We start from the raw sequence: 25,726 nt of genomic DNA, 5'->3' as shown, positions 1-25,726 counted from the left end.
GGGAAAGAGAAGTGATCTAGTCCACACCCGTACCCCCAGTGTGTGACCCACAGATGGAAAGGAAGGTCACAAACATGGAGGTCCTCCCTAATGAGCAAGGGCTTCAAGCCCCACATTGGGCACTCCAGCCTTGGGGACCAGCACCAGGAAGTTGAGCCTACTTAACTGCTTTTTGAAAACCAGTGAGGCTTACTACCAGGAGAGCCAGAGGGCTGTTGGAAACCCAGACGTGCTCTTAAAGGGTTCATGCACATACTTAAAGGGTTCTATGCCAGCACAGAAACAGCATATTGAAAAGTGCCTGGTGTTCTGTCCAGCCTACCAAGGCTGCACCAGCATGCCCCCCAATCTGACTCTGGCTTCAACATATACAGACTGCATAGAAGCACTCCTACATAAGGGCACACCTTGAAGACCAGGAGAGGTACCTGTTTTGCCTAATTCATAGAGACAAACACAGAAAGTCAAAGAAAATGAGGAAAATGTTCCAAATGAAAGAACAAGGTAAAACTTCCAGGGTGGTTTGAAGTGGACATAAGTAACTAATGAAGTGGACATAAGCAACTTTTATGATAAACAGTTCAAAGTAACAGTCATTAAAATGCTCACTGAACTTTGGAGAAAAATAGAGGAACACAGTGAAGCTTCAACAAAGAATTAGAAAATATAAAAAGAACCAATCAAGCTGAAGAATATAATTACTGAAATGAAAAATACATTAAAGGGAATCAACAGCAGATTAGGTGATACAGAAGAACACATAAACATCCTGGAAGACAGAAGAGTGGAAATCACCCAATCAGAATATCCATAAGACAAAGTTTTTAAAAATAGGAATTGTTTAGGGGACCTTTGGGACAACATCAAGTGTACTAACATTAGCATTATAGGGGTTTAGAAGAAGAGAAAGAAAGGGGAAATGTGTTTGATGAAATAATGGCTGAAAACTTCCATAACCTGGGAAAAGAAACATATCCAGGTCCAAGAAGCACAGAGAGTCCCAAACAAAATGAACCCAAAGAGATCCACACCAAAACATGTCATAATTAAAATGGCAAAATTTAAAGATAGAGAATTTTAAAGGCAACAGGGGAAAACAAAGAGTCACATTTGAGGGAACCTCCATGAGGCTACCAGCTGATACTTCAGCAGAAACTTTGCAGGCCAGAATGGAGTTGCATGATGTATTTAAACTGCTGAAAGGAAAAACATAAACAAAAACAAAACAAACAAAAACCTACAACCAAGAATACTGTACCAGGCAAAGTTATCTTTCAGAAATGAAGGAGAGAGAAAGAATTTCCCCAATAAGCAAAAACTAAAAGAGGTCATCACCACTAAACTCACAAGAAATGTTAAAGGATCTTCTTTACCAAAACAAAGAAAAAACAAAACCAAACAAAGGCAATAGCAAGTAATAAGAAAATACATGAAGGGAAAAATCTCACTAGTAAAGGCAAATACATTTGACCCTTGAACAACACAGGTTTAAACTGTGTGGGTCCACTTATACATGAATTTTTTTTTCAATAAGTACATTCAGTACTACATGATCTGAGGTTGGTTGAATGCAAAGATGTGGATCTGTGGACACAGAGGGCTGACTATGGGACTTGAGTGTCTGCAGATTTCTGTATCCACGGCAGGCCCTGGAACCTTCTCGCATGGATACCAAGGGACAACTGTATATGGTAAAGGCAGTGGATCAACCACTTAAAACGCTAGTTGAGGGTTAAAAGGCAAAAGTCATAAAATCAACTATAACTACAATAAGTTATTAAGGGATACACAAAAAGTTGTAAAATATGACATCAAAAACAAAATGTGGAGGGGGAGTAAAACATGTAGAGCTTTTACAATGTATTTGAATTTAAATGACTAGAGCTAGAGATACGTTGAGATCTATATGTATGTAAACTTCATAGTAACCACAAACCAAAAAAAAAAAAAGATTAAAAAAAAGGGAAAGAAGAGAAAGGAACCCAAACATAACACTAAACAAAATCATCAAACCACAGAGTTTAAAAGAAAAGAATAGAGAAGAACTACAAAAACCACCAGAAAACAAATAACAAAATGGCAATAAGTACATACCTATCTATAATCACTTTAAATGTAAATGAACTAAATGCCCCAATCAAAAGACATAAGGTGGCTGAATTGATTTAAAAAAAAAAAATCCCCATCTATTTGCTGCCTATAAGAGACTCACTTCAGAGATAAAGACAACAGAGACTGTAGGTGAAGGGAAGGAAAAAGATATTCCATGCAAATGGAAATGGCAAAAAAAAGCAGGGGTAGCAATACACATATCAGACAAAATAGACTTTCTTTCTTTCTTTTACATCTTTATTGGAGTATCATTGCTTTACACTGGTGTGTTAGTTTCTGCTTTATAACAAAGTGTATCAGCTATACATGTACACACATCCCAATATCTCTTCCCTCTTTTGTCTCCCTCCCTCCCACCCTCCCTATCCACACGGGGAGGGGGAACGGTAATCTGGGACAAAGTGAGAGTGGCATGTACATATATACCCTGCCAAATATAAAACAAAATAGACTTTAAAACAAAGATTATAACAAGAGATAAGGAAGGACGTTACATAATGATAAAGAGGTCAGTCCAAGAGGAGGATGTAATATTTAAACATATATACATCTAACATAGGAGCATCTAAATATATAAAGCAAATATTAACAGACATAAAGAGATAAATTGACAATAATACAATAATAGTAGGAAACTTTAGCACCCTACATACATCAATGGACAGAACATCTAGACCAAAAATCAATAAGGAAACAGTGGCCTTAAATGACTCATTAGACCAGATGGACTTAATAGATACCTACAGAACATTCTCTCCCCAAACTGCAGAATATGCATTCTTTTCAAGTGCACAGAAAACATTCTCCAGGGCAGATCACATGCTAGGCCACAAAGCAAGTCTCAGCAAATTTAAGAGGATAGAAATTATATCAAGCATCTTTTCTGACCATAATGGTATAAAACTAGAAAAAACACACAAACACAGGGAGATTAAACAACATGCTACTAAAAAAACCAATGGGCCAGTAAGGAAATCAAAAAATAGCTTGAGGTGAATGCAAATAGAAATACAACTTGCCAAAATTTATGGGTCATAGCAAAAGCAGATCTAAGAGGGAAGTATATAGGAATACAGGCCTATTTCGAGAAAGAAGAAAAATCTCTAATTAACAACCTAAGGAATTCTAATTCTAATTCTAATTCTAAAGGAATTAGAAAAAGAAGAATAAAACCCAAAGTTAGTAGAAGGAAAGAAATAACAACGATCAGAGTAGAAATAAATGAAATAGAGACCAAAACAAAACAAAACAAAAAAAAAACAGTAGAAAAGATCAGTGAAACTAAGAACTGTTTTTTTCAAAAGATAAACAAAATTTTTAAACCCTTAGACTCAATCAAGAAAAAAAGACCCAAATCAATAAAATTAGAAGTAAAAGAGAAGTTACAACCAATATCACAGATATACAAAGAATCATAAGAGAATACTACAAAGAATTATAAGCCAAAGTGGACAACCCAGAAGAAATGTATAAATTCCTAGAAACATAAAATCTTCCAAGACTGAATTAGGAAGAAAAACTGAACAGACTGATCACTAGTAATGCAATTGAGTCAGTAATTTAAAAAAAAACAAAAACAAAAACTCCCAACAAACAAAAGTCCAGGATCAGACAGCTTCACAGGTGAATTCTACTGAACATTTAAAGAAGAGTTAATACCTGTCCTTCTCAAATTATTCCAAAAAATTGAAGAGGAGGAAACACTACAAATTCATTCTATGAGGGCAGCATTACTCTGATACCAAAACGTGACAAAGACACTGCAAAAAAAGAGAAGATTACAGGTCAGTATTCCTGATGAACATAGATGCAAAAACCCTCAACAAAATATTAGCAAACTGAATTCATCAGTACATTAAAAGGATCATACATGATGATCAAGTGGAGTTTATTCCAGGGATGTGAGGATGGTTCAATATGCACAAACCAATCAACATCATATACCATATTATCAAAACGAAGGCTAAAAATCACATGATGATATGCAGAAAAAGCATTTGACAAAATCTCTCAACAAAATGGGTGGGGAGGGAACATACCTCAACATAATAAAGGCCATTTACGACAAACCCACAGCTAACATCATACTCAGTGCCAAAAAGCTGAAAGCTTTTCCTCTAAGATCAGGAACGAGACAAGGATGCCCATCTCACCACTTTTATTCAACATGGTATTGGAAGCCCTAGCCACAACACCGGATAAGAAAAAGAAATAAAAGACATCCAAATTGGAAGGGGAGAAGTAAAACTGTCACTATTTGAAGGTGAAATGATTCTACATATATAATACTCTAAAGACTCCACCAAAAAACCATTAGAACTAATACATGAATTCAGTAAAGTTGCAGGATACAACATTAATATACAGAATCTGTTGCATTTCTATGCACTAATAATGAACCATCAGGAAGAGAAAACAAGAAAACAATTTACAGTTGTATCAAAAAAATCTAACACCTAGGAATAAATTGAACCAAGGAGGTGAAAGACCTGTACTCTGTAAACTAGAAGACATTAATGAAAGAAATAATGCACAAATAAATGGGAATATATTTCATTCTCATGAATTGGAAGAATTAATATTGTTAAAATGTCCATTCTACCCAAAGCAATCTACAGATTCAGTGCAATCCCTAACAGAATACCTGTGGCATTTTTCACTGAACTAGAAAAAATAATACTAATACTAAAGTTTGTTTGACCCCAAATTGCCAAAGCAATCTTGAGAAAAACAACAAAGCTGTGTCATCCTCCCTGGCTTCAAACTCTAGTACTATAATAATCAAAACAGTACAGTATTGGCACAAAAACAGACACACAGATCAGTGGGACAGAATAGAAAACCCAGAAATAAACCCATATACATATGGTCAATTAATCTATGACAAAGGAGGCAAGAATATACAACAGAGAAAGACAGTGATGTTGGGAAAACCGGACAGCTACATGTCAAAGGATGAAACCAGGCCATTTTCTCATGCCTTATACAAAAATAAATTCAAAATTGATGAAAACTTAAATGTAAGACCTGAAACCATGAAACTTCTAGAAAAAAACATAGGCAGTATGCTCTTTGACATTGGTCTTGACAATATTTTTTTGGATCTATCCCCTGAGACAAGGGAAACAAAAGCAAAAATAAACAAATGGAACCATATCAAACTAAAAGCTTTGGCACAGGAAGGGAAACCATTAACAAAACGAAATGGCATTCTACTGAATGGGAGAATATAGTTGCAAATGATATGACCAGTAAAAGGATAATACCAAAATACATAACGAACTCATACAACTCAGTCTCAGAAAACAACAATCTAATTTAAAAATGGGCAGAGGACCTGAATAGACATTTTACAGAGAAGACGTACAGATACCAACAGGTACATGAAAAGATACTCAGCATTACTAATGAAAAGGGAAATGCAGATCAAAACCATGATCAGGGATCAACTCACATCTGTCAGAATGGCTATCATCAAAAAACAAGAAATAACAAGTTGTGGTGAGGATGTGGGGAAAAGGGAACCCTGTGCACTGTTGGTAAATATAACTTGGCACAGCTGCTATGGAAAACAATATGGAGTTTCCTCAAAGAATTAAAAATGGAACCTACACAATTGCACTCCTGGATATTTATACAAAGAAAATGAAAACACTAATTCAAAAAGATACATATACCCCAATGTTATTGTAGTAGTATTTTAAATAGCCAAGACATGGAAGCAACCTAAGTATCCATCAACAAATGAGTGGATAAAGATGTGGTGTATATATATACAATAGAATATTACTCAGCCATAAAAAAAAGAATGAAATCTTGCCATTTGTGACAACATGGTGGACCTGGAGTGTATTATGCTAAGTGAAATAAGTCATACAGAAAAAGACAAATACTGTGTGTTTTCATGTATGTGTGGAATCTAAAAAACAAAACAAATGAATAAATAAAACAGAAACAAAATCATAGACACAGAGAGCAAACTAGTTGTTGCCAGAAGGGAGGTGGATGGGATGGGAGAAATAGTTTACTAAAGGGGACTAAGAGGTACAAACTACCAGTATAAAACAAAGAAGTCATAAGAATGTAATGTACAGCACAGGGAATATAGTTAATAATATTATAATAACTTTGTATGGTATATAATCTGTAAAAATATTGAATCACTATGTTGTACACCTATAAATAATATGATATTGTAAGACAACTATACCTCAATAAAAAAAGATATTTTGAGAGACCACTTATGTTATTATAATTCTTTTTATTATTAGTTATTGTTAGTCTTTTTACTTTACCTAACTTATAAATTAAACTTTATCACAGGTGTGTATATACAGAAAAAAAACAGTACATAAATGGTTTGGTACTGTCCATGGTTTCAGGCATCCACTGCGGTTCTTAGAACCGTACTAACACATGGGACTACCGTGCTAACACAGAATTATGTAATCATATGAATTCTGGTTGTAATATTTTTTAAAACATATCTGAAATTATTTTTCCCTAAGAATCACACTTTACAGAACACAAAAGATGAGAGCGTATTTGGAGAACTAATAACCATTCCATATCAAGCAGCAGTGTGTCCGAGTGCCTCCTGTGGGTTTCCCATGGTGCTGATTCAGAGGGAGGATAGAGCCATAGGGCAAGTCCTTGCTTCTCTGGTCTTCACATGTCTTTAGTCTCCTTGGGGAGGCAATGCTTACACACAAGGAGCCGTAAAGAGCAATGCCTGCAGGATGCACATGGCCCAGCTCTAAATACTGTGGCAATTCCCAAAGTGTGAAGTCCTCAGGAACTGGAGCACTGTGAAGGCTTCATGGAGAGATGCTTCCAAAGCTGGTCCTGAAAGGAAGGATTTTGTAGGGAAGTCATGCTAGGCAGGAATGACCTCATAACTCCAGCTCTATCAATGCTGAGGTTCTTTTAGGGACTCGCTGCACGGATTAGAGTGACTTCCAATTACAAGCTACCATTTCCAAGGCTTTGCTTACCATTCAGCGACAACTTTTCAGAGTTCATGGAAAGTAACTACTTAGGTTCTAATCCTTGGATATATGGGCTGGTTGGGTCAGGCTGCAGTGGGAAAGGCACAGGTTCTGACAGAATGTCACTCTGACCCTCAGGGCTGGCTGCAGTGGACCACATCAACGCTGTTATTCGGGAAGGTGACCCTGAATACACCCTGCTTGCACTGCAGAAACCAGAGGCCCAGCTGCCCACTGTTTATCCCTTTGCTGGTGCAATGTATCAGAATGAACTTTTCAACCTCCAGAAACAGAACGCTGTGGTAAGTCAGAGGAGACTCCCGGTACGGAGATGTTAATTCTGAGTCCTAGCAATGAGGAGTGCTGTTGAGGAAAGGTGAGTGGGAGTGTAGTGTCTTTAATTTGTACCAATCCCTGGTCTCATTGGCCTCCCTGTACCAATTCCACGGCCACCTTCCTCTTTAACTCCTGCTTTTCATCTCCTTAAAGAATCTGAGAGCATAGGTGGGAAATGCAGGCAGGGCTCTACACAAATACACATTGAAAACTAGTTGTTCTCATTCTCTGTGTGATTTTTGAAGAACTTGGGATAAGTTAATAACTATATTGAAATATTTTTAAATATCTAATGTTTTTTGATATAGAAAAATAAGCTCTGAATCTGCATTTCTAGAAATCTGCAACCAAGAACATTAGCACCATGGCTTTGATTTTTGTCATTGTGTGCTCCTTGCAATGCTAATAGTATTAAGCAGTAATAATCATATAAGGTCACAGTAAATAGGAGCATATGCACTAGTACAGGATTAAGCCAAACAATGCAACGGAACGAACAGTACTAGAAGCAGCACCAAGAATTTCATATATGAAAGAGCTAATATTTCAAAGACATGGGGGAAAAAATGAAACCTTTAGAAGTATTTAACCATGTGGGAAAGAAAACATTACCTCACTACACATAACAGAATAAATTGCCGGTATGAAAGGGTTAAGTGTAAAAAATAATTTAAAAATTAAACTTCTAAGGAAACATGGAAGGACAATGAATCTGAAAAGCAAAAACAGTACTGCTCCACCAAAAAAAACAAAAGAGGAGGAGGCCAAAAGCATAAACAGGCAATTCACAAGTATACTGGCATGCTTCACAGTATTATCTATAGTACTGAGAAGAGACTACAGATATCTTCTATATCTATATAGAAGATAAACCACGTTTAACTAATAACAGATTGCACACCCTACTGTTAAGTGGAAAAAATGAGATTGAAATATACAGCATTATCTTGCTTTTTATGATAAGAAAAGAAAAATAATTAAAAAATGAAAATCTCTATAAATGTTTGCATGAATTAAAAATTAATAAAAGTAGGGGCTTCCCTGGTGGTTTAGTGGTTAAGAATCCGCCTGCCAGTGCAGGAGACACAGGTTCAATCCCTGGTCCGGGAAGATCCCACATGCCGCGGAGCAACCAAGTCCGTGTGCCACAGCTACTGAGCCTGCACTCTAGAGCTCATGAGCCACAACTACTGAGCCCACATGCCTCAACTACTGAAGCCCATGTGCTCTAGGGCACACGTGCCACACCTACTGAGCTCACATGCTGCAACTACTGAAGCCTGTGCGCCTAGAGCCCACGATCCACAATAAGAGAAGCCACTGCAATGAGAAGCCCGCACATTGCAACAAAGAGTAACCCCTGCTCACCGCAACTAGAGAAAGCCCGCGTGCAACAACGAAGACCCAATGCAGCCAAAAAAATTAAAATTAAAAAAAAAACAAGTGGCATTCTTTATTTTAAAAAAATTAATGAAGTGTATGTCACTAAAGGGCTTGGGTAGTAGGGTTTGTTTTCTTATCCTTGCTTATTAAGATATGATTCTATAAATAGAAAGATACTAGAGTTGACCCTTAAACCTGTATGAACTGCACATACCACATTATATGTGGATATTTTTCAATAGTAAGTACTATATTACCAAATGATATGCAGTTGGTTGAATCCAGGGATGCAGTACCTCAGATACAGAGGGACAGGTATATGGAGGATCAATTATACGCAGATTTTGAACTACGTGGAGGTTCAGCACTCCTAACCCTGGTGTTGCTCAGCGGTCAACTGTATTTTGTAGTAAAAGAAAAATAAGTTATTTTCTTAAGCTGCACGTAGGTTCTCTTGATATTATTGTCCCTGTTTCTCTAGCTTTGAAGCCCAAGCCTACTTACACTCTACATTCATCCCTTTTTTCTTTATTTGTCCTTATCTTTTTGGCTGTGTACCACTTTAGATAGTTGTGGTGAATCTCAAATGATTCCATCCTGCTCTTTACCTGTGATTTGATACCTTCCTTATATGTTAAAGTCATAGTTAATGTAAGGTATTTGGATAAAATTTACATGTTCCCTATAAAAACACTTCTTCCCATTTGCTTTGGAATTATGCTTTGTTAGTCTAAAATCAATTTGCTGAGAGATTTCTGTGGAGAATCAGCTATAATGCATTTTAATATAAACATTATATTATATATATGAAATATATAATATTCTAAATGTAAAGATAGGTAGCAGCGTTTTTAAAAATTTGTTTTCATGCTCCCTTTATGTTCCCTCAGTATGATGGAAGAAATAACCCTTTTGAAGTTGGGCCAAGTCAGTATAAAATGGTTAAAAGGAAGACAACATTGAAGGGGGAAAGTGGTCTGTAATCTGAGATGAACTTTTTAAGTAAGCCCAATCCTTACTTGCTTTTCACTAAGATTTACCTCACATGTCTTCAAATATCTAGACCTTAGGGTATGTTTAAAAATTTCTACCCATTTATAAAAATGTGACTTAGACTAACTTTTTTTGGAATTAGAATCAATATTCTTGGCTTAAAGACTTTAATTTACTTTTCTGGGGTTATCATCTTTAGGTGAAATTCTCCCCTTTTCCTTACCCTCAGTTCAAACTGAAAATCATTAGCTATACTAATATCTTAACCTTGCGCTTGCAGACAGTAACAACGTTATCTAATCTGTGGCTTCATTATTTGGTAAGATTGAGCCTGTTAGCAGCCGATATAATAGCTGCGAGTAGGAATCAGCTATGGCAATGCAGATGTTTGTGGAATCATAACTGAGGATTGTAATTAGTGCAATCAGTGCCCCAAAATGATCATCTCAGGAAAACCCAGAAGCCATTGACGTGTTCTTTACAGCCAATGAAAGATAGGTGGCCAGGGAGCCCTGTTTGTCCTGGGTGCTCACAATCTTTGACTTTTCTTTATTCTTTGAAGTGTACATTCTGAACCCCCATCACATACACGGGCTGTGTAGATTTGGGGATCTTATACTGCCATATGTTTTCCAACAGAACTACTTGGCCCATGAGGAGCTCTTGATTGCAGTGGAAATGCTATCTGCTGTAGCTTTACTAAACCAGGCCTTGGAGAGCAATGATCTTGTGTCCGTGCAGAATCAACTCAGAAGCCCAACAATGGGCTTCAACAATCTGGACGAGACATACGTGGAACGGTAAGGGAACATTTTCCAAAACTCCTTTCAGTGCAGAAATATGTGTTTGGTAGATTTGTTCTACCAATTTGAAGGATTTGTTCCTTCCTGAAACAATCCATATACCCATGCTTATTTTCTTGAAAGCCAGTCTACTTTGTTCTGAGAGTCCTAATATTCAAATCCTACTTCACAGTATTCCTTTTAGAGGAGCAAAGAGTCTAAGGAGGATCCTATGGCAGTTACTGACTGTCTTTGTCATTAGCAAAAATTATTTCATAGGCAAAAAAATACATGTTGAAAGCATACCTTCCCTTGGGCTTCTTTTGGAAACGACAGAATGTAGAAAATCCCCCTGCCCATGTCCTCAAGTCCAGTCTCTACATTCTTTTGACGATTAAACCAAAGGAATCCTGAGACCACAGTGGATCACGGCAGTGGGTAACGATCTCAACTTAGTGTCTTTTATTTCATGTTCCTGAAATAAACTACTGGGTAGTATTGTTGATAGAATTGTAAAACACTATAGCAGATCTAGAGAGAAAATTAAGGGGCGGGAAGAAGGAGCCCATTAGAGATTAAGACAAAAGCCCAAGTTAAAATGAGTGAATTTCCACCTTGGATTCTTGTGACCACCAGGGGGAGATGTCTGCACAGATCTTGACAAAAGCACTGTTGTCAAGCTATCGGTTCTGGAACTGCTGAAATAGGTAATTCTCTTGGGTCACGTACAGTTGTACAGGAAAAATTAAAAAGACTTGTTAGACTTTTTTTTTAAATGGTGTTTGACCACTTGTCTATGTAGAGAATGGCCCCAAAGTAGAACAGTGGCTTTTCATTGTTTTTAGTCATCTTGGAAAAACTGATGCTCTTACACTACTTAAATTTGACCACCTGGTCCTATAACTAACTCCTCAGTTTATTTCCAAGGTAATTTATTTCTACCTCCGCTGTTTATATTAATGGCACCATCCTCTCCTCCAAGCTTAGAAACTCGAGTTAACTTGAGTTTTCCTCTGACCCTCTGTGAGGCACCCTTGTGCTGTGAATAGCCTGCTCACTTTTCTCCCTGACAGTAGCCAATATGTGTGCACAATACCTCTGCATAATGTTTCCCTTTCCCAGCAACCATCTCATTTAGACATTTTACCTTTGCTTTTGTAATAACCTCCAAATTGGTCTTACCCTGTCTTTTCTCTTCTCGTTCATTCTTATGTAACTAGGCTTTGCTGCTCTCTCAGTGCTAGAGACAGCAGAGTTGGTCACTCCCTTATGAAGCCTAATAGTCTAATGAGGCTTGTTGATAAAATAATTATCAAGACACATATGGAGCATCCCTGGCCACTTCCCTCTAAATGACAGCACCCCCCCTCCCTCCAAATCACCCATTTTGATTATCAAAAATCCTCTCTTCCCCCCATCCCAATTTACAAATAACCCATTAAGGAAATAGTCCCAAACCCCATTTGAGAACCAGTTTTATACCCGTGGTTTTCAGCTGGGGCCACAGATACAGCTTCAGAGTGCAAGTATTCTGTATGAAACACTTTTAAAATTTGTGTTTGTTTAAATAATCTTTTAAAAATTTCATTTAAGCACTTTCTGGGTCACCTGGGTGACCCAATACCGACATGAGATTCCAGGGCCCCCTTTGGTTCTTGTATTGAACATTCCAATGGCCCCAAGTGATTTTTCACAGCCTCAACATTTCAATTTCCATGTCAGCTTTTAACCCAGTTCTCGGAAGCCCAAGTTGGCAGGTGTTCAGGTTTAAGGAACACTGGGCCTCTCCCTTATGGTTGTACAACTTCCTCATAGTACACGGGTGCTGGGCAGGGCCACCTGGATGAGTTCTTACCAAGTCTCTACCAGTTTACCATGGCTTCTACCCTTGGGGCTGTGTTTTCCCAGAAAGGTTGTTTTGTCCAGTTCTCACAAGAGTGACGTAGGGTTGGCATTGGTTCTAGGCATGCACTGTTCCCAGATTAATTGTTCTAAAATGTAGCTCTGTTTATAATGCTCCTCTATTGGATTGTTCTCTGTTCTTGTCTGAATTAACCCTCAACGTGGTGTTCTGCCCTTTGCTCCAGCTACACCCCTCCTTGTATTTTACACTTCAGCCAAGATGGATCTGAACACTCTGTTCATTCTGGCTTATCTGCTCCTATGCATGCTTCTCTCACCACCAGGAACGCGGTGCCTATCACCCATCTCCGCCTGGCACAGCGCTGGAGCTTCCAAGCCCTTCCTGCCATAGAGGGTGCTTCCGTGAACTATTTGCATGTTTCTCCCACCCCAGCTAATGTCATCTGTTCTGAGAACCAGCATGATGTGGTTAAAGGAACGTAACCTTGGAGCCAAAAATATCTAAGTTTGACTCTTCCTGGCCGGGCAGCACAAAAACAAACACACACAACAAAAACACCTACTCTGCATCTGCCTATGGAAATTTATGAAAATTTCATAAAATTTTTCCCTTTGGCTAGTATTTGTTCATTTCTGAAGAAATGATGGGTGATTGTGGGTTTTGTTTTTCTTTCTGTGTTCATCCGTAAGCTTTTTCATTTTATTCCCATTGGGTCATCATTAAATGTCAGACGTGAAATGCCTGTAAGGATTTTGCACTTTCTTATCGAATGGTCCCCATCTACAAGGGATGATAGCGAGTGCAAGTTGCCATTTATCCATATTGTCATTGTGGTCAGTATTATTTAGTATATATTGCTACTAGTAAGTATAGAAGAGTATTTTCTTAGGTTTATAACTCTTGATAAGATGAAAATCTCACACAGGACACTGAAACAATTTCAAGCCTGTGTTGGGTGATGCCTTGTTCAGGCACAGAGAATGAATCGTCTCCCCCACTTCCCATTCTGAATGATGTTCTTCTCTCCCAAGCTACACTCAGTAGAAGACACCTCAGTGTCATCTTGGAGCAGGCAGAACTTTGAGAAAATCTGTCGCAATGAGAAAAGAATTATAGGCTCAATGTGATCTTACTTCTTGGAACCTCTACTGTTAGCAAATCCGTAGGTTCTATTCATAAGTCATACTGCAGAGTGAATCAGTATGTACATAGAGGATTGCTCTTTATTTCCCTGGTGTAAAGATGCACAAGCAAATTAAACTACTGAGTTTCTATACTTCGGGCTGGAATAGCTCACTCATGTTAGCTTATGGTTGTAACATTGGTTCTGTAGTTTTTAAATGGGGGAATTGATGATTGAGAGATGAAAGTTTCTTAGTAATATGTCAAGGTGGATCATCTTTTTTTCCTAAAATTTCTCAAGACAGGAAAAATAATCAGAGTGTTGACCAAACTCTTATTTTCCAGAGGGCTGCACAGAGTGAGGAGGGTCAGGGATCAGAATGAGGGGAGAGAATGTAATGGCGGTGAGTGGACCCAGGAGAGAGGTGGTGAGGGGCTGCTGAAGCCTGAGGAACGGGCAGGTGAAGAGGAAACTAGGATGTTCTGGGTCAACTGAGGCACCATCTCTTCAAGAAAACAGGCAGTGAAGATGTGTGTTATTCAGCAAGGTTTCTGGAACAGCATTTGCTTTTGATTTGATTTGTCACTGGAAGTATTAGGCCACAAGGTAACCCAGCTGTGTTAGGGTTACAGTTAAAAAAAAAAAAAAAAAAAAAGGCCTCTCAAGGCTTGGATTTGGGGAATGAACGAGAAAAAAAAAAAAAAAAGGGACCCTTGATGGGAAGATTAGGAACCATGGTAATTCCGAATTTTATCCCATAATACTCATCTGGAGACTAAGCAGAACCAAGACATACAAAGGGAAGGAAAAATAGTTACTAAAAAAAGCAAGTAATTTCACAGAGTTAAGAACGTTGAGGGTTTTTTGCTTGAGTTAAGTGCAAGATTGGAATTTGAGGAACTTTCATTAAAAAGCATTGTTACCTAAAAGTATTTTTAAGGGGAAAAAAACACCCTTAGTCTAAGTGAGCTTGGTGTATGTTGACAAAGCTGCACAAGACAATTTTACTTGCCTTTATCCTGTTGGTCTAACCTCATAACATCACATTGAGCCACATGTGTCAAACTTAAGATGCACGTCCAATTTAAGATGCATAACATGAACAAAGAATGAATGTCTCTGATTAGTATCATGCTTGTTTTCTCTTCTACAGTTATGCAAATGCACTACTCTCCATTAAACTGGAGGCCTTATCCCAAGGGCAAGATAGCTTAAGCTGGAATGAAATCCAGAATTGTATTGATATGGTTAATATTGAAATTCAAGAAGAAAATGACCGTAAGTATGGAACAGTTTCCTTCTCTAGTTATAGTAGGAGAATAAGGTAGCTGGACAAAACGGTCCTCTACATCCGGGCTGCTCTGGAGCCCTGTGAGAACACTCTCCCCTAACAAGTCTGTATGTATTTATATGTAAATGTTATTTTTGTACTACTGTCCCAACATGTTATAAACATTACAAAGCAAACATAAGACATAAAAGGATAGAATAAAAGTACATAAATACAAGTCCTAGCATCTTTCTATTTGTTGGTACTTGAAAGATGACTGCTGTAAATAACTCAGCTTTTTAAGCAAGCACTCAACTTTATTTTGACCTTTCATGTACATGGGCGTTTTTCTGAAATATGACACATGTTCCTGCCCTAAGAAGAAATTGCAACACAGTCTAACTGTTGTTTTATGATCTCAAATCATGGTGATTTGCTGTGTTTCTAGAACTTAGGAGCTCTGAGCATGAAACTGGACAGTCCAAGAAGATGTGCGCTGAGACATGCTTTCTTGAATGTCAGCTTGCTTCCCTGTCCTGCCTCTTACTTACAAAAACTGAGTGACGAATGGGGAGCTCTGTAACTTAGGCAATGAGTATAATTGCTGCTTTGTGACCACACGACTTTCTGCTGCCTCTCTGCATTTTCTTTCAGTGAGGCATTTGGGGATCCCTGCCTCAGATGGCTGACACATCACCCACTTGGCTCTTTTCTGGCATGTTGGCTTGGGAGCCGGTAGTTCTTGGCAGATGTTAGTTACGAGGGAAGCACTAATTTAAGCAGATGTTCAACATCATCGGTGGGAGCGGCGTGGGGGACGACACTGGTGTGTGTGTCCGCCCACAAAGCTCAGGTCCCCAGCCTCCTGCCATCCTGCCTCCTCCTTGATCCTCCCCAGCTCCACACTCTCAGTCTCCAGCGATGGTTTGGGTGCTTTGGCTAATGCCACTCAAGGGTTGGCAAAACACAAAATCATGTTCCCTCTTTGTTTTCTAACTTTTCCCTTATTCTTGGTGACAACACGCACAATCCAGGTTTGCTTTGGTGATCTATGTATGTCCTGCTTATACAGGTGAAGGTGCGTTAATTCTCAGTACTGAACAAGTACAGTTTTACTCTCATTCTTGACATTGACAGAGGGGTACGAGGAAGGACTTGCCATTTCTTGTCCCAGATTATCAGAGAGAGCCTTTGCTTTCACCAGGAAAAGAAAAACAGTATCATGTGTATAACTTTCAAAGAAAGTGGTCTTTTGTAGGTGAATTTTTTTTTTTTTTTTTTTTTCCTTGCGTTATGCGGGCCTCTCACTGTTGTGGCCTCTCCCATTTGCGGAGCACAGGCTCCGGACGCGCAGGCTCAGTGGCCATGGCTCACGGGCCCAGCCGCTCCGCGGCATGTGGGATCCTCCCGAAACGGGGCACGAACCCGCGTCTCCTGCATCGGCAGGCGGACCCTCAAGCACTGCGCCACCAGGGAAGCCCTGTAGGTGAATATTTTTAAGCAAAAATCTCTTTGGTTTTGTACGGCATTTATCTAGGTAACTACTACTAAGTTGTTCTCCATGGGACATTTCACACGGCCATTATCACATTTCTTTTAACCATCTCGGCGTGAAGCGTGTATGCCATAACCAGAATAGTAATTTTAGAGGCTAATATTTCCTTTCTAGAATTTGGGGGACTTAAAAGATTTAACTTCTCTCTGTTTTGGTTTGTTGTTTTGTCAAAATGGGGTATTTTTGTTGAAAGTTCTTGAATTATTGAGTTTGATATCATCTGTTTAGGTAATTGCTTTAACAGCTAAATTAAAATAAATATACCGTTGCGAGTAGGCCCGAATTGCACAATATAGAAATTAAATCATCTGAAAGAGCTGAGAACTTTCCATGGACATCTTGAAAGTGCATTACACTCCCCATCCCACCCCTGCCACACACTCCAGAATCTAATCCTATGTCTGAATTGTGGTGTGGATGAGGTATGTAGCTAATGGGAAATGATAAACATGGAAGGTGAATCAAATGGAGAAGCTGCTAAATGCATTTCCTCGGATTTGGATGCTTTGCTGATTTCTTAATGGAAGGTTTACTTTTCCCAGTCGAGCCTTAGAGGAGTATTATTTTAACCAGGTAACTTAGACACGGAAGTTTTCTTCCTGTGAATTTTTGCTTTTTAAATTTGGTAGGTACCATTCTTTGTGAGTTACCTCATCTGCTGTCTCAAATACAACACCTCTAAGGGAATGCCCACTCTCTCCTTGGACTAGAATGTTATAGTATCACATGATGATTTAAATCAGTGGGCCATGAACTGAGGCTCATCAATCTTTGCTCAAATGGGATTTTCTCTTTATTTCTAAACAGAGGAAGTGATGCAGATGGACCCAGGGGACTTATGGGAAGGTTTTTCAGCTCCTATGAAGTCATTTACTATGACATCAGCAGCTTGTGTTCTTAGAAACAGCACCAAAAACTTAAGCAGGTGATTTCAATCAAGTCAGCTGGAATGCACTCATTCCCAGGTGATCAGCTGCTAGGAACACACATTCTCTTTCCTAGATGTAGTTCTGGAAAGATCATTTTTGGATGGGATGTTTAAAAATATTTAGAACAGTTAACCCAAGGAGGTCAACTGACATAAGGGGTCAACTGTCACTTCCAGAGAATGATATAAGTATTCCGTGCTCTCCAGTGTATAAATATTACGGGATGAAATGATAATACCTTTTATGTGGGTAGTACTTAGACTTTCTCAGGTTCTTCCAATGTTTTGAGATAACCTAACTTGCGTGTTAGAGAAGTATTTTTGCTGCCTCTTCCACCATAATGGAGTATTATAGTCTGAAATAATTTCTAGACATTTTAGATTGTCCCTTTTCTCCTACAGATTTTGTCATTCTTAGCAATGGTCTTGATGGGGTCATTCATTCAGGAGATACTTAGCTAAATATTCTACTTTAATTTGAATGTCAAAATGAAGATACCTCTTAAAAATTAGAAGTATGTATTCTGTTTCATAGCATATCACATTTGTAGGGTGGCTTCTGATTGTTTTTGAAGAAAAATAACTGACAAAATGAGATAATGTCTGGCTTTAAGTATGTTTATTTTCTAAGCTTACTTCTCATTAATGTTTAGTTTCTTTATTAAGTCTTGTCCCTGAGCACTCACTTGGGAAGCGGAGCCCCTGTTAGTATGTGAATGTATGTGTGTGTATGTGTACACATGTGTACATATATCCATGAATAATGCACCCATGCATACATACACTATAGTATTTTATGACTGGATGATAGTTTATTTTTGAGAATAAGGTAGTATTGAGAAGTGGCCTCCAAATAGATCCCTTGTACTAGACTTTCAAAAACTTTTCCAACTGCATGGCTTGGCTTCTGTGCTTTTCATTCCTGGGCCTTACAGTCTATGTCCTAAGATCCTGTATGTAGTAGAGATAGTAGAAGGTTAAACTGGTGGATATGCTTATTCATCCTTTGGTACATCCATGAATTAGGGTTCCAGATGTAATTTTAGCAGCCCGCATTAGAGAATTTGTGACATTAATTATCCACACTTGAACCTTAAAAATATCCCCAAACATGTATGACTTTGTTAATTTCTATGGAGCCAACCTACACTTGACAGCCACATGTGGCTATTTTAACTAATTGAAATTAAATAAAATGTAAAATGAAGTTCTTCAGTCATACTAGCCACATTTTTTTTAACATCTTTATTGGAGTATAATTGCTTTACAATAGTGTGTTAGTTTCTGCTGTATAACAAAGTGAATCAGCTATACATATACATATATCCCCATATCTCCTCCCTCTTGCGTCTCCCTCCCACCCTCCCTATCCCACCCCTCTAGGTGGACACAAAGCACCGAGCTGATCTCCCTGTGCTATGCGGCTGCTTCCCACTAGCTAGCTATTTTATATTTGGTAGTGTGTATATGTCCATGCCACTCTCTCACTTCATCCCAGCTTACCCTTCCCCTTCCCCGTGTCCTCAAGTCCATTCTCTGTCTGCGTTTTTCTTCCTGTCCTGCCACTGTGTTCTTCAGAACCCCTTTTTTTTTTTAGATTCCATATATATGTGTTAGCATACGGTATTTGTTTTCCTCTTTCTGACCTCCTTCACTCTGTGTGACAGACTCTAGGTCCATCCACCTCACTACAAATAACTCAATTTCGTTTCTTTTTATGGCTGAGTAATATTCCATTGTATATATGTGCCACATCTTCTTTATCCATTCATCTGTCGGTGGACACTTAGGTTGCTTCCATGTCCTGGCTACTGTAAATAGAGCTGCAGTGAACACTGTGGTGCATGACTCTTTTTGAATGATGGTTTTCTCAGGGTACATGCCCAGTAGTGGGATTGCTGGGTCATATGGTAGTTCTATTTGTAGTTTTTTAAGGAACCTCCATACTGTTCTCCATAGTGGCTCATACTAGCCACATTTTAAATGCTCATTAGCTGCATGTGGCTACTGGCTACCATATTGGATGGCCCAGAACATTTTCATCATCACAGAACATTCCGCTGGACAGCACTGGACTATACTGACCTTGAAAGTCACTCTGCTAACACTATAGGGAATTGTTTGGTTTTGAACTGTCTCTTTGGCGTTCTTTACAGAGTGGTAAAGTAGAGTAAACCGAATAATAGAGTGCATATCCAAATCTCTTTGCACTTCCGTTTTCTTTTATGTACACCTCTACATTAAATTCTTCCAGCTCTGCTACTCTATGGTTCCATCATCCAGTACTTTGGCATTATTACGCAAGTGAGGGTTACACTAGAAATGAGCATCTCTGCTGCTACTTGTATGTCAGATGATCTCCCCTTTTTATAACAGCTTTATTGAGATATAATTCATATACCATAAAATTCACACTTTTATTATGTTTTTATGGTAGTTTTTTATGTATTTAAAAAATTGTGCAACCATCACTAGTATCTAAATTCAGAACGTCTTCATCACCCCAAAAAGAAACTTTATACCCGTTAGCAGTCACTCCCTTTTCCCCCCTCCCCCCCACCCCCTGGCAACCACTCATCTACTTTGTTTCATTGGATTTTCCGATTTGGGATATTTCATATAGAGTCATGTAATATGGTGCCTTTTGTGTCTGGCTTTTTTCTCTTAGCATAATGTTTTCAAGGTTCATCCATGTTGTATCATGTATCATTACACTTCATATTTCTTTCTAGGTCAAGTAATATTCCATTCTAGGGATATATATTTTGTTTATCCAGTCATCAGTTGATGGATATTTGGGTAGTTTCTACTTTGTAGCTATTATAAATATTGCTTCTGTAAAGATCCAAGTATAAGCTTTCGTGTGACTATATGGTTTCAGTTCTCTTTAGTATATACCTAGGAGTGGAACTGCTGGATCACGTGGCAGTTGTATGTTTAATATGTTAAAGAACTGCCTGTTTACCAAGGTGACTACCGTTTTCCATTCCCACCAACAACGTATGAGAGTTCCAGTTTCACCCCATCTTCACAACACTTGTTATTGTCTTTTTTAATATAGCCATCCTAGTGGTTATGAAGTGGTATTTCATTGTGATTTAGATTTGCATTTTCCTGATAACTAGTGATACTGAGCATCTTTTCATGTGCTTATTAGCCATTTGTATATCTTCTTTAAAGAAATACCTGATCAAGTCCTTTACCTGTTTTAAATTTTTTTTCTCTTTCTGTTGTTAAGAGTTCCTTATATAGTTATTATGCTTGTATATCAGGTATATAAGGGGTTTTTTTAATCAGATATAGGACTTGGAAGTATTTCCTCCCATTCTATAGATTGTCTTCACTTTTTCTGAGGGTGTCCTTGGAAGCATAAAAGGTTTAATTTTTTTTATTTATTTATTTTATTTAGTTTTGGCTGCATTGGGTCTTTGTTGCTGCATGCGGGCTTTTCTCTAGCTGCAGCGAGCGGGGGCTACTCTTTGTTGTGGTGCCCGGGCTTATGGCTGTGGCTTCTCTTGTTGCGGAGCATGGGCTCTAGGCGCACGGGCTTCAGTAGTTGCGTCGCGCGGGCTCAGTAGTTGTAGCTCACGGGCTCTAGAGCACAGGCTCAGTAGTTGTGGTGCACGGGCTTAGTTGCTTCGTGGCATGTGGGATCTTCCTGGATCAGGGCTCGAACCCATGTTCCCTGCACTGGCAGACAGATTCTTAACCACTGCACCACCAGAGAAACCCAAAAGGTTTAATTTTTTTTTGAAGTGTAGTTGATTTACGATATTGTATAAGTTACAGATGTTTAATACAGTGATTCACAATTGTTAAAGGTTATATTCTGTTTGTAGTTACTTTATGAGATTGGCTATATTGCCTGTGTTGTACAATATATCCTTATAGCTTATTTTATACATAATAGTTTGTACCTCTTAAAGGTTTAATTTTTACAACATCCCATGTATTCGTTTCTTTTTTTTTATTTATGTTTTTGGTGGTCACAGGTAAAAAGTGTTGCCGACCACAAAGGTTTACTCTTAAATTTCTTCTGAAAGATCAAAAAGTTATATTTTAAAGCTCTTATGTGTAGGTTTATGATACATATTGAGTCACTTTTTGTGTATGATGTGATGTAGGGAGTCCAACTTTATTCTTATGCAGTGGACATTCAGTTGTCTGTGCCATTTGTTATAAAGACTGTTATTTACCTGTTGCATTGTCTTGGCACCCTTGGTTAAAAATCAATTGACTATACGTGTAAAGGTTTATTTCTGAACTCTAAATTCTATTCCATTAATCTTTAAGTCTGTCTTTATGTCAGTACCATGCAATATTAACTGTAGCTTTGTAGTAAATTTGAAATTGGGAAGAGTCCTCCAACTCTTTTTTTTTTTTCCAACATTGCATTGGTTATTTCTTGATCCCTTGCATTTCCATGTGAATTTTAGAATCAGCCGGTCAATTTCTGTTTAAAAAAAAAAAAAAGGCAGCTGGAATTTTGATAGGGGTTACACTGACTCTGTACATCAGTTTGAGGAGTACTGCCATCTTATTAATATTAAGTCTTTTGATCCATGAACATGGGATGATTTTTCCCTTTATTTAGGTCTTTTTTTCCAGTGGTGTTTAATAATTTTCAGTGTCTGTGTCTCATCCCTGTTTTATTAAATTTATTCCTAAGTGTTTATTCTTTTTGTAATTGTAATGTATTTGTAATTGGAGTCTATTACAGAATTGTCCCTTAACTTCCTTTTCAGATTGCACATTACAACTATAGAAAGATACAATTCACTTCTGTACATTGACCTACTATGTAAGCCTTAGCTGTACTCGTTTATTAGCTCTTGCAGTTTGTGTGTGTGTGTGTGTGTGTGTGTGTGTGTGTGTGTGTGTGTGTGTGTGTGTGTGTGTGGTTTCTTCAGACCCCATTTCTAACTCAATCTCTGCTGTAGGTGATTTGAGAAAACTTATAATGTACTATGACTTAAAAGGAAACTTTTTTTCTTCATTTTCTAGGAGTTGTAGCTGTAGGGTACATCAATGAAGCCATTGATGAAAGGGATCCTTTGAAAACCTTAGATAGTCTACTGTTACCCACTGCTAGGATTAAAGATGTGGACCCAGACTCTGCCCAGCACTACCAGGATGTTTTATACCAGGCTAAAACACAGAAATTCATGGTAAGTCTTAGTAGGTGTGTTTCTTTCAAATTTACAGACGAGGTTGGGGACAGAGGGGCAAGAGGGAGGATTTTTTTTACCCATTTTTCCTAAAGCTCATAATTTGCTTATCTATGTATGGATCAGATTACAAGTTAATAGGGCTGTTATTTTCCTGGTGTCAAACATGAAGGGGAAACTAGCTCCAGAGCTGCTGACTGCTTGTACTCTTTCACTAAAAATGCACTTGTGGGTGAGTTCTTGTTCACAGTCCAAATTATTGGATATTTACTGAGCACACACTGTATTCATGGTGCAGTATATGGCATCTGGTAGGGGAAAGGGGGATCCGAGGAACACATGATACTGTTTGAATGTTCTGTCCTTATCCTCAAGATGCTTACAAAGTTACTAAGACAGTGGGCATTCTCATATAGAATGGTTAAATAGCAGTAGAGGTGGGTATGTGGCCAGATGTCAAAACGAGGAATGCCCAGAGTGATTCAGAGATGGTTGGGATTTCTGTGAACTGTAGCCCTAAGGTAGGTTGGTGTGGAGATAGAACAGGAGCTGCTCCTGAAGGGTAAGGAAGAGTTGGTTTGGCGAGTGGGAAGCAGGATGATGCAGGCAGGTAATGGCAGGGCTAGATGGGTACCAGCTTGGTTTGTTCTAGGCACAGGAGGAAACTGACCTGGCCAGGTCCCACTGAAGAGCAGAGGGCTTTATCTGGAGGCAGAGCTTGTACTGTTGTTGTGAGACATCCCACAGATACTAGCCACTATTGGAAGAACTTAGTGGAGAGGAAGACCTATCACCTGATGCTACCTGGGACGTAACCACTTGTGGCTTGAATGCCAGGCCAGTGACTGGGAGAATGAGACTCAAACCTGACCTCATGTCCCCAAACCCCTGGGGAGGCGAATGGACCCTGTCAGCAAGGAGGACTGGGCTGCCCCCTGCTGTTTCCACTGCTGTAGCTGTGGCTGTAGCACGTGACACAGCATTGAAAGCTAAAGGTAGTAGCTTTGGAGACAGGCACCATTCAAACCTTGGCTTTGCCACAAATTAGGTAGAGATTTTAGTCAAGTCACCAAAAGTCTTTGTGCTTCAGTTTTCACATGTGTAAAATGAGAATAATAGTACCTACCTTATAGGATTATGGTGAGGCTTAAATGATTACATAATATAATAAATGAGTAATATTTATATTTTTACATATTAACATATAGTTACATTGATTATAGTGTGTGTATGTATAAGTGTAGAGCATTTGACATGGAGCATGTCACCCCAAAAAAGTGCTGAAATAATGTAGCTAGTATTTTTGTGGGCACTTCTGGCTGCCACACAGTTCAGTGGGTGGTGAGTGATGTCTTTGTCACAAGGTCTTTACTCGACACAGGTTTACTTTACTCTGTTCACTAGTTGGGATCTTCTGGGTGCAGGATAGAGACAGACCTGGGTTTCTCTCTGCCAACAGCCACATGGGTGTTTGTCGTTAAGGTGAAACTAACTCCACAAACCTTTTATCGGCAAGCAGTGGAGGTCCCCTCCTGAGTATCCCAGTCTAAGGGCTCTAGGTCAAGATGGAATTCCACAGCACCTCTCCAGGGCACTCAGAAGCCTTACTGGTATCCATGCTGTGCCTCCTCTCTGTTGGCCATCCTTCCTAAGTGTGAAAGAAGTTTTTTAATAGTGTAATTAGAACAGGGAATATGAGCGTAGGGATCTGAGTTAGAGCTCAGGCATTAAACCACTTTTGGCCTATAAAATTAGGAGCGTGAACTACATTGACAATAATTAAGGGATTAAAAACATTGCAGTGAGCAATGAGTCTGGTTTGGTTAAGTTGCCGCTTTTAAACACACTTGTCTTTCTCTGCCCATTAATTTTGAAACTTTGTTTTCTCAGCCCATTCTCATTCCCTGGAAAAAAATCTGATTCTGTTATTTGGTGGGGTCTCTATTTGCTTTTTAACCTCTGCTGTTGTGATACCTGGAAATTTTCAGTTGTTTTTATGGGGCTGTTTCTGTGCTTTGCTTTCCAAAGGTCTAGCCTTGGAAAATAATAGAAGAAAATTACATTATTGGTATTGTCAGTATAAAGTAAAGCTTGTGCCAAAGTATACAGCCATTAAAAGTCACGATGGATAACATCTTAATAGAATGCTCAGTTTTATCAAAGATTGAGGACAGTGGTGTAAGTTGGTGAGAATTCTTGGTCCTCGTTAACAGTATTTCAAGTATAACCTTGTGTAGGCACCAAATTCCTTCCATCTCTTGAGGGGAAAGGCTGAGTAGCGGGCATGTTGGCATACACTTAACAGAGAACACACTTTCTGGGTGTATTCACTAGAGGCAGTGAATTGTCAGCTATGTTTAGTTTTGTTCTGTTTTGTTTTTTTAACATCTTTTTTGGAGTATAATTGCTTTACAATGTTGTGTTAGTCTCTGCTGTATAACAAAGTGAATCAGCTATACGTACACATATATCCCCATATCTCCTCCCTCTTGCGTCTCCCTCCCACCCTCCTTATCCCACCCCTCTACGTGGTCACAAAGCACTGAGCTGATCTCTCTGTGCTATGCGGCTGCTTCCCACTAGCTAGCTATTTTACATTTGGTAGTGTATATATGTCCATGCCTCTCTCTCACTTCGTCCCAGCTTACCTTTCCCCATTCCCATGTTCTCAAGTCCATTCTCTACATGTGAGCTATTTTTAAATTGAAGGCTTTGCTTTAGAATTTTGGAAGGTGTATGAATTATACACCCCCAAAGTTCTCTTTTCCTGCATGCATATTCACTGCATAAAAATTAAGTGGGCTTTTAACAAGTGAATAGTGTTGTATTTTTTCTGTAGGTAAAACTGTCTTACAGTTTATGACTTTGTTTGCAGAAAGTCAGTTTCTTCCATTGAAGTTTTGGGCATCCTGAAACTTACTTAATTAGTTTTTCTTGCTTTGCTTTAGTGTTTATTTTTACTCTTTACATAACCACACAGATACTGTAAATGGCCTTCATGTGCATTTTTGCATTTTTTAATCTGAGTCCAATGAAATAGGAAACTCTGCACACTCAAAAATAGGCATTTAACATGTTTTTTTATTGTTTTGATGGGCACTACAAAGTATATGGTCAATGCACTTTTCTACAGACTTGAAAATTCATCTCACAATCCTTCATGCCCTTAACCACTGATATTCCACCTTCTGTCTAATCTCTAAACTAAAGGAAATATAGTCATT

At 38.6% G+C, this 25,726-nt stretch overlaps 1 protein-coding gene across 1 annotated transcript in view; it reads left to right on the top strand.

Annotated features, from left to right (window-relative positions):
* Nucleotides 1-25,726, top strand: part of IQGAP2 (IQ motif containing GTPase activating protein 2) — a 293,348-nt gene that overhangs the window by 182,495 nt on the left and 85,127 nt on the right. Inside the window, 4 exon segments of the mRNA XM_007461600.1 lie at nt 7,239-7,402; nt 10,452-10,612; nt 14,735-14,859; nt 22,339-22,502. Coding sequence (XP_007461662.1) covers nt 7,239-7,402; nt 10,452-10,612; nt 14,735-14,859; nt 22,339-22,502 — 614 coding nt within the window.

Source organism: Lipotes vexillifer, unplaced genomic scaffold (genome assembly GCF_000442215.2).
Source record: "Lipotes vexillifer unplaced genomic scaffold, Lipotes_vexillifer_v1.1 scaffold779, whole genome shotgun sequence".
NCBI classification, from domain to species: Eukaryota; Metazoa; Chordata; class Mammalia; order Artiodactyla; family Lipotidae; genus Lipotes; species Lipotes vexillifer.
Note: the sequence above shows the minus strand (reverse complement) of the source record. Positions and strands in the feature narration are given on the sequence as shown.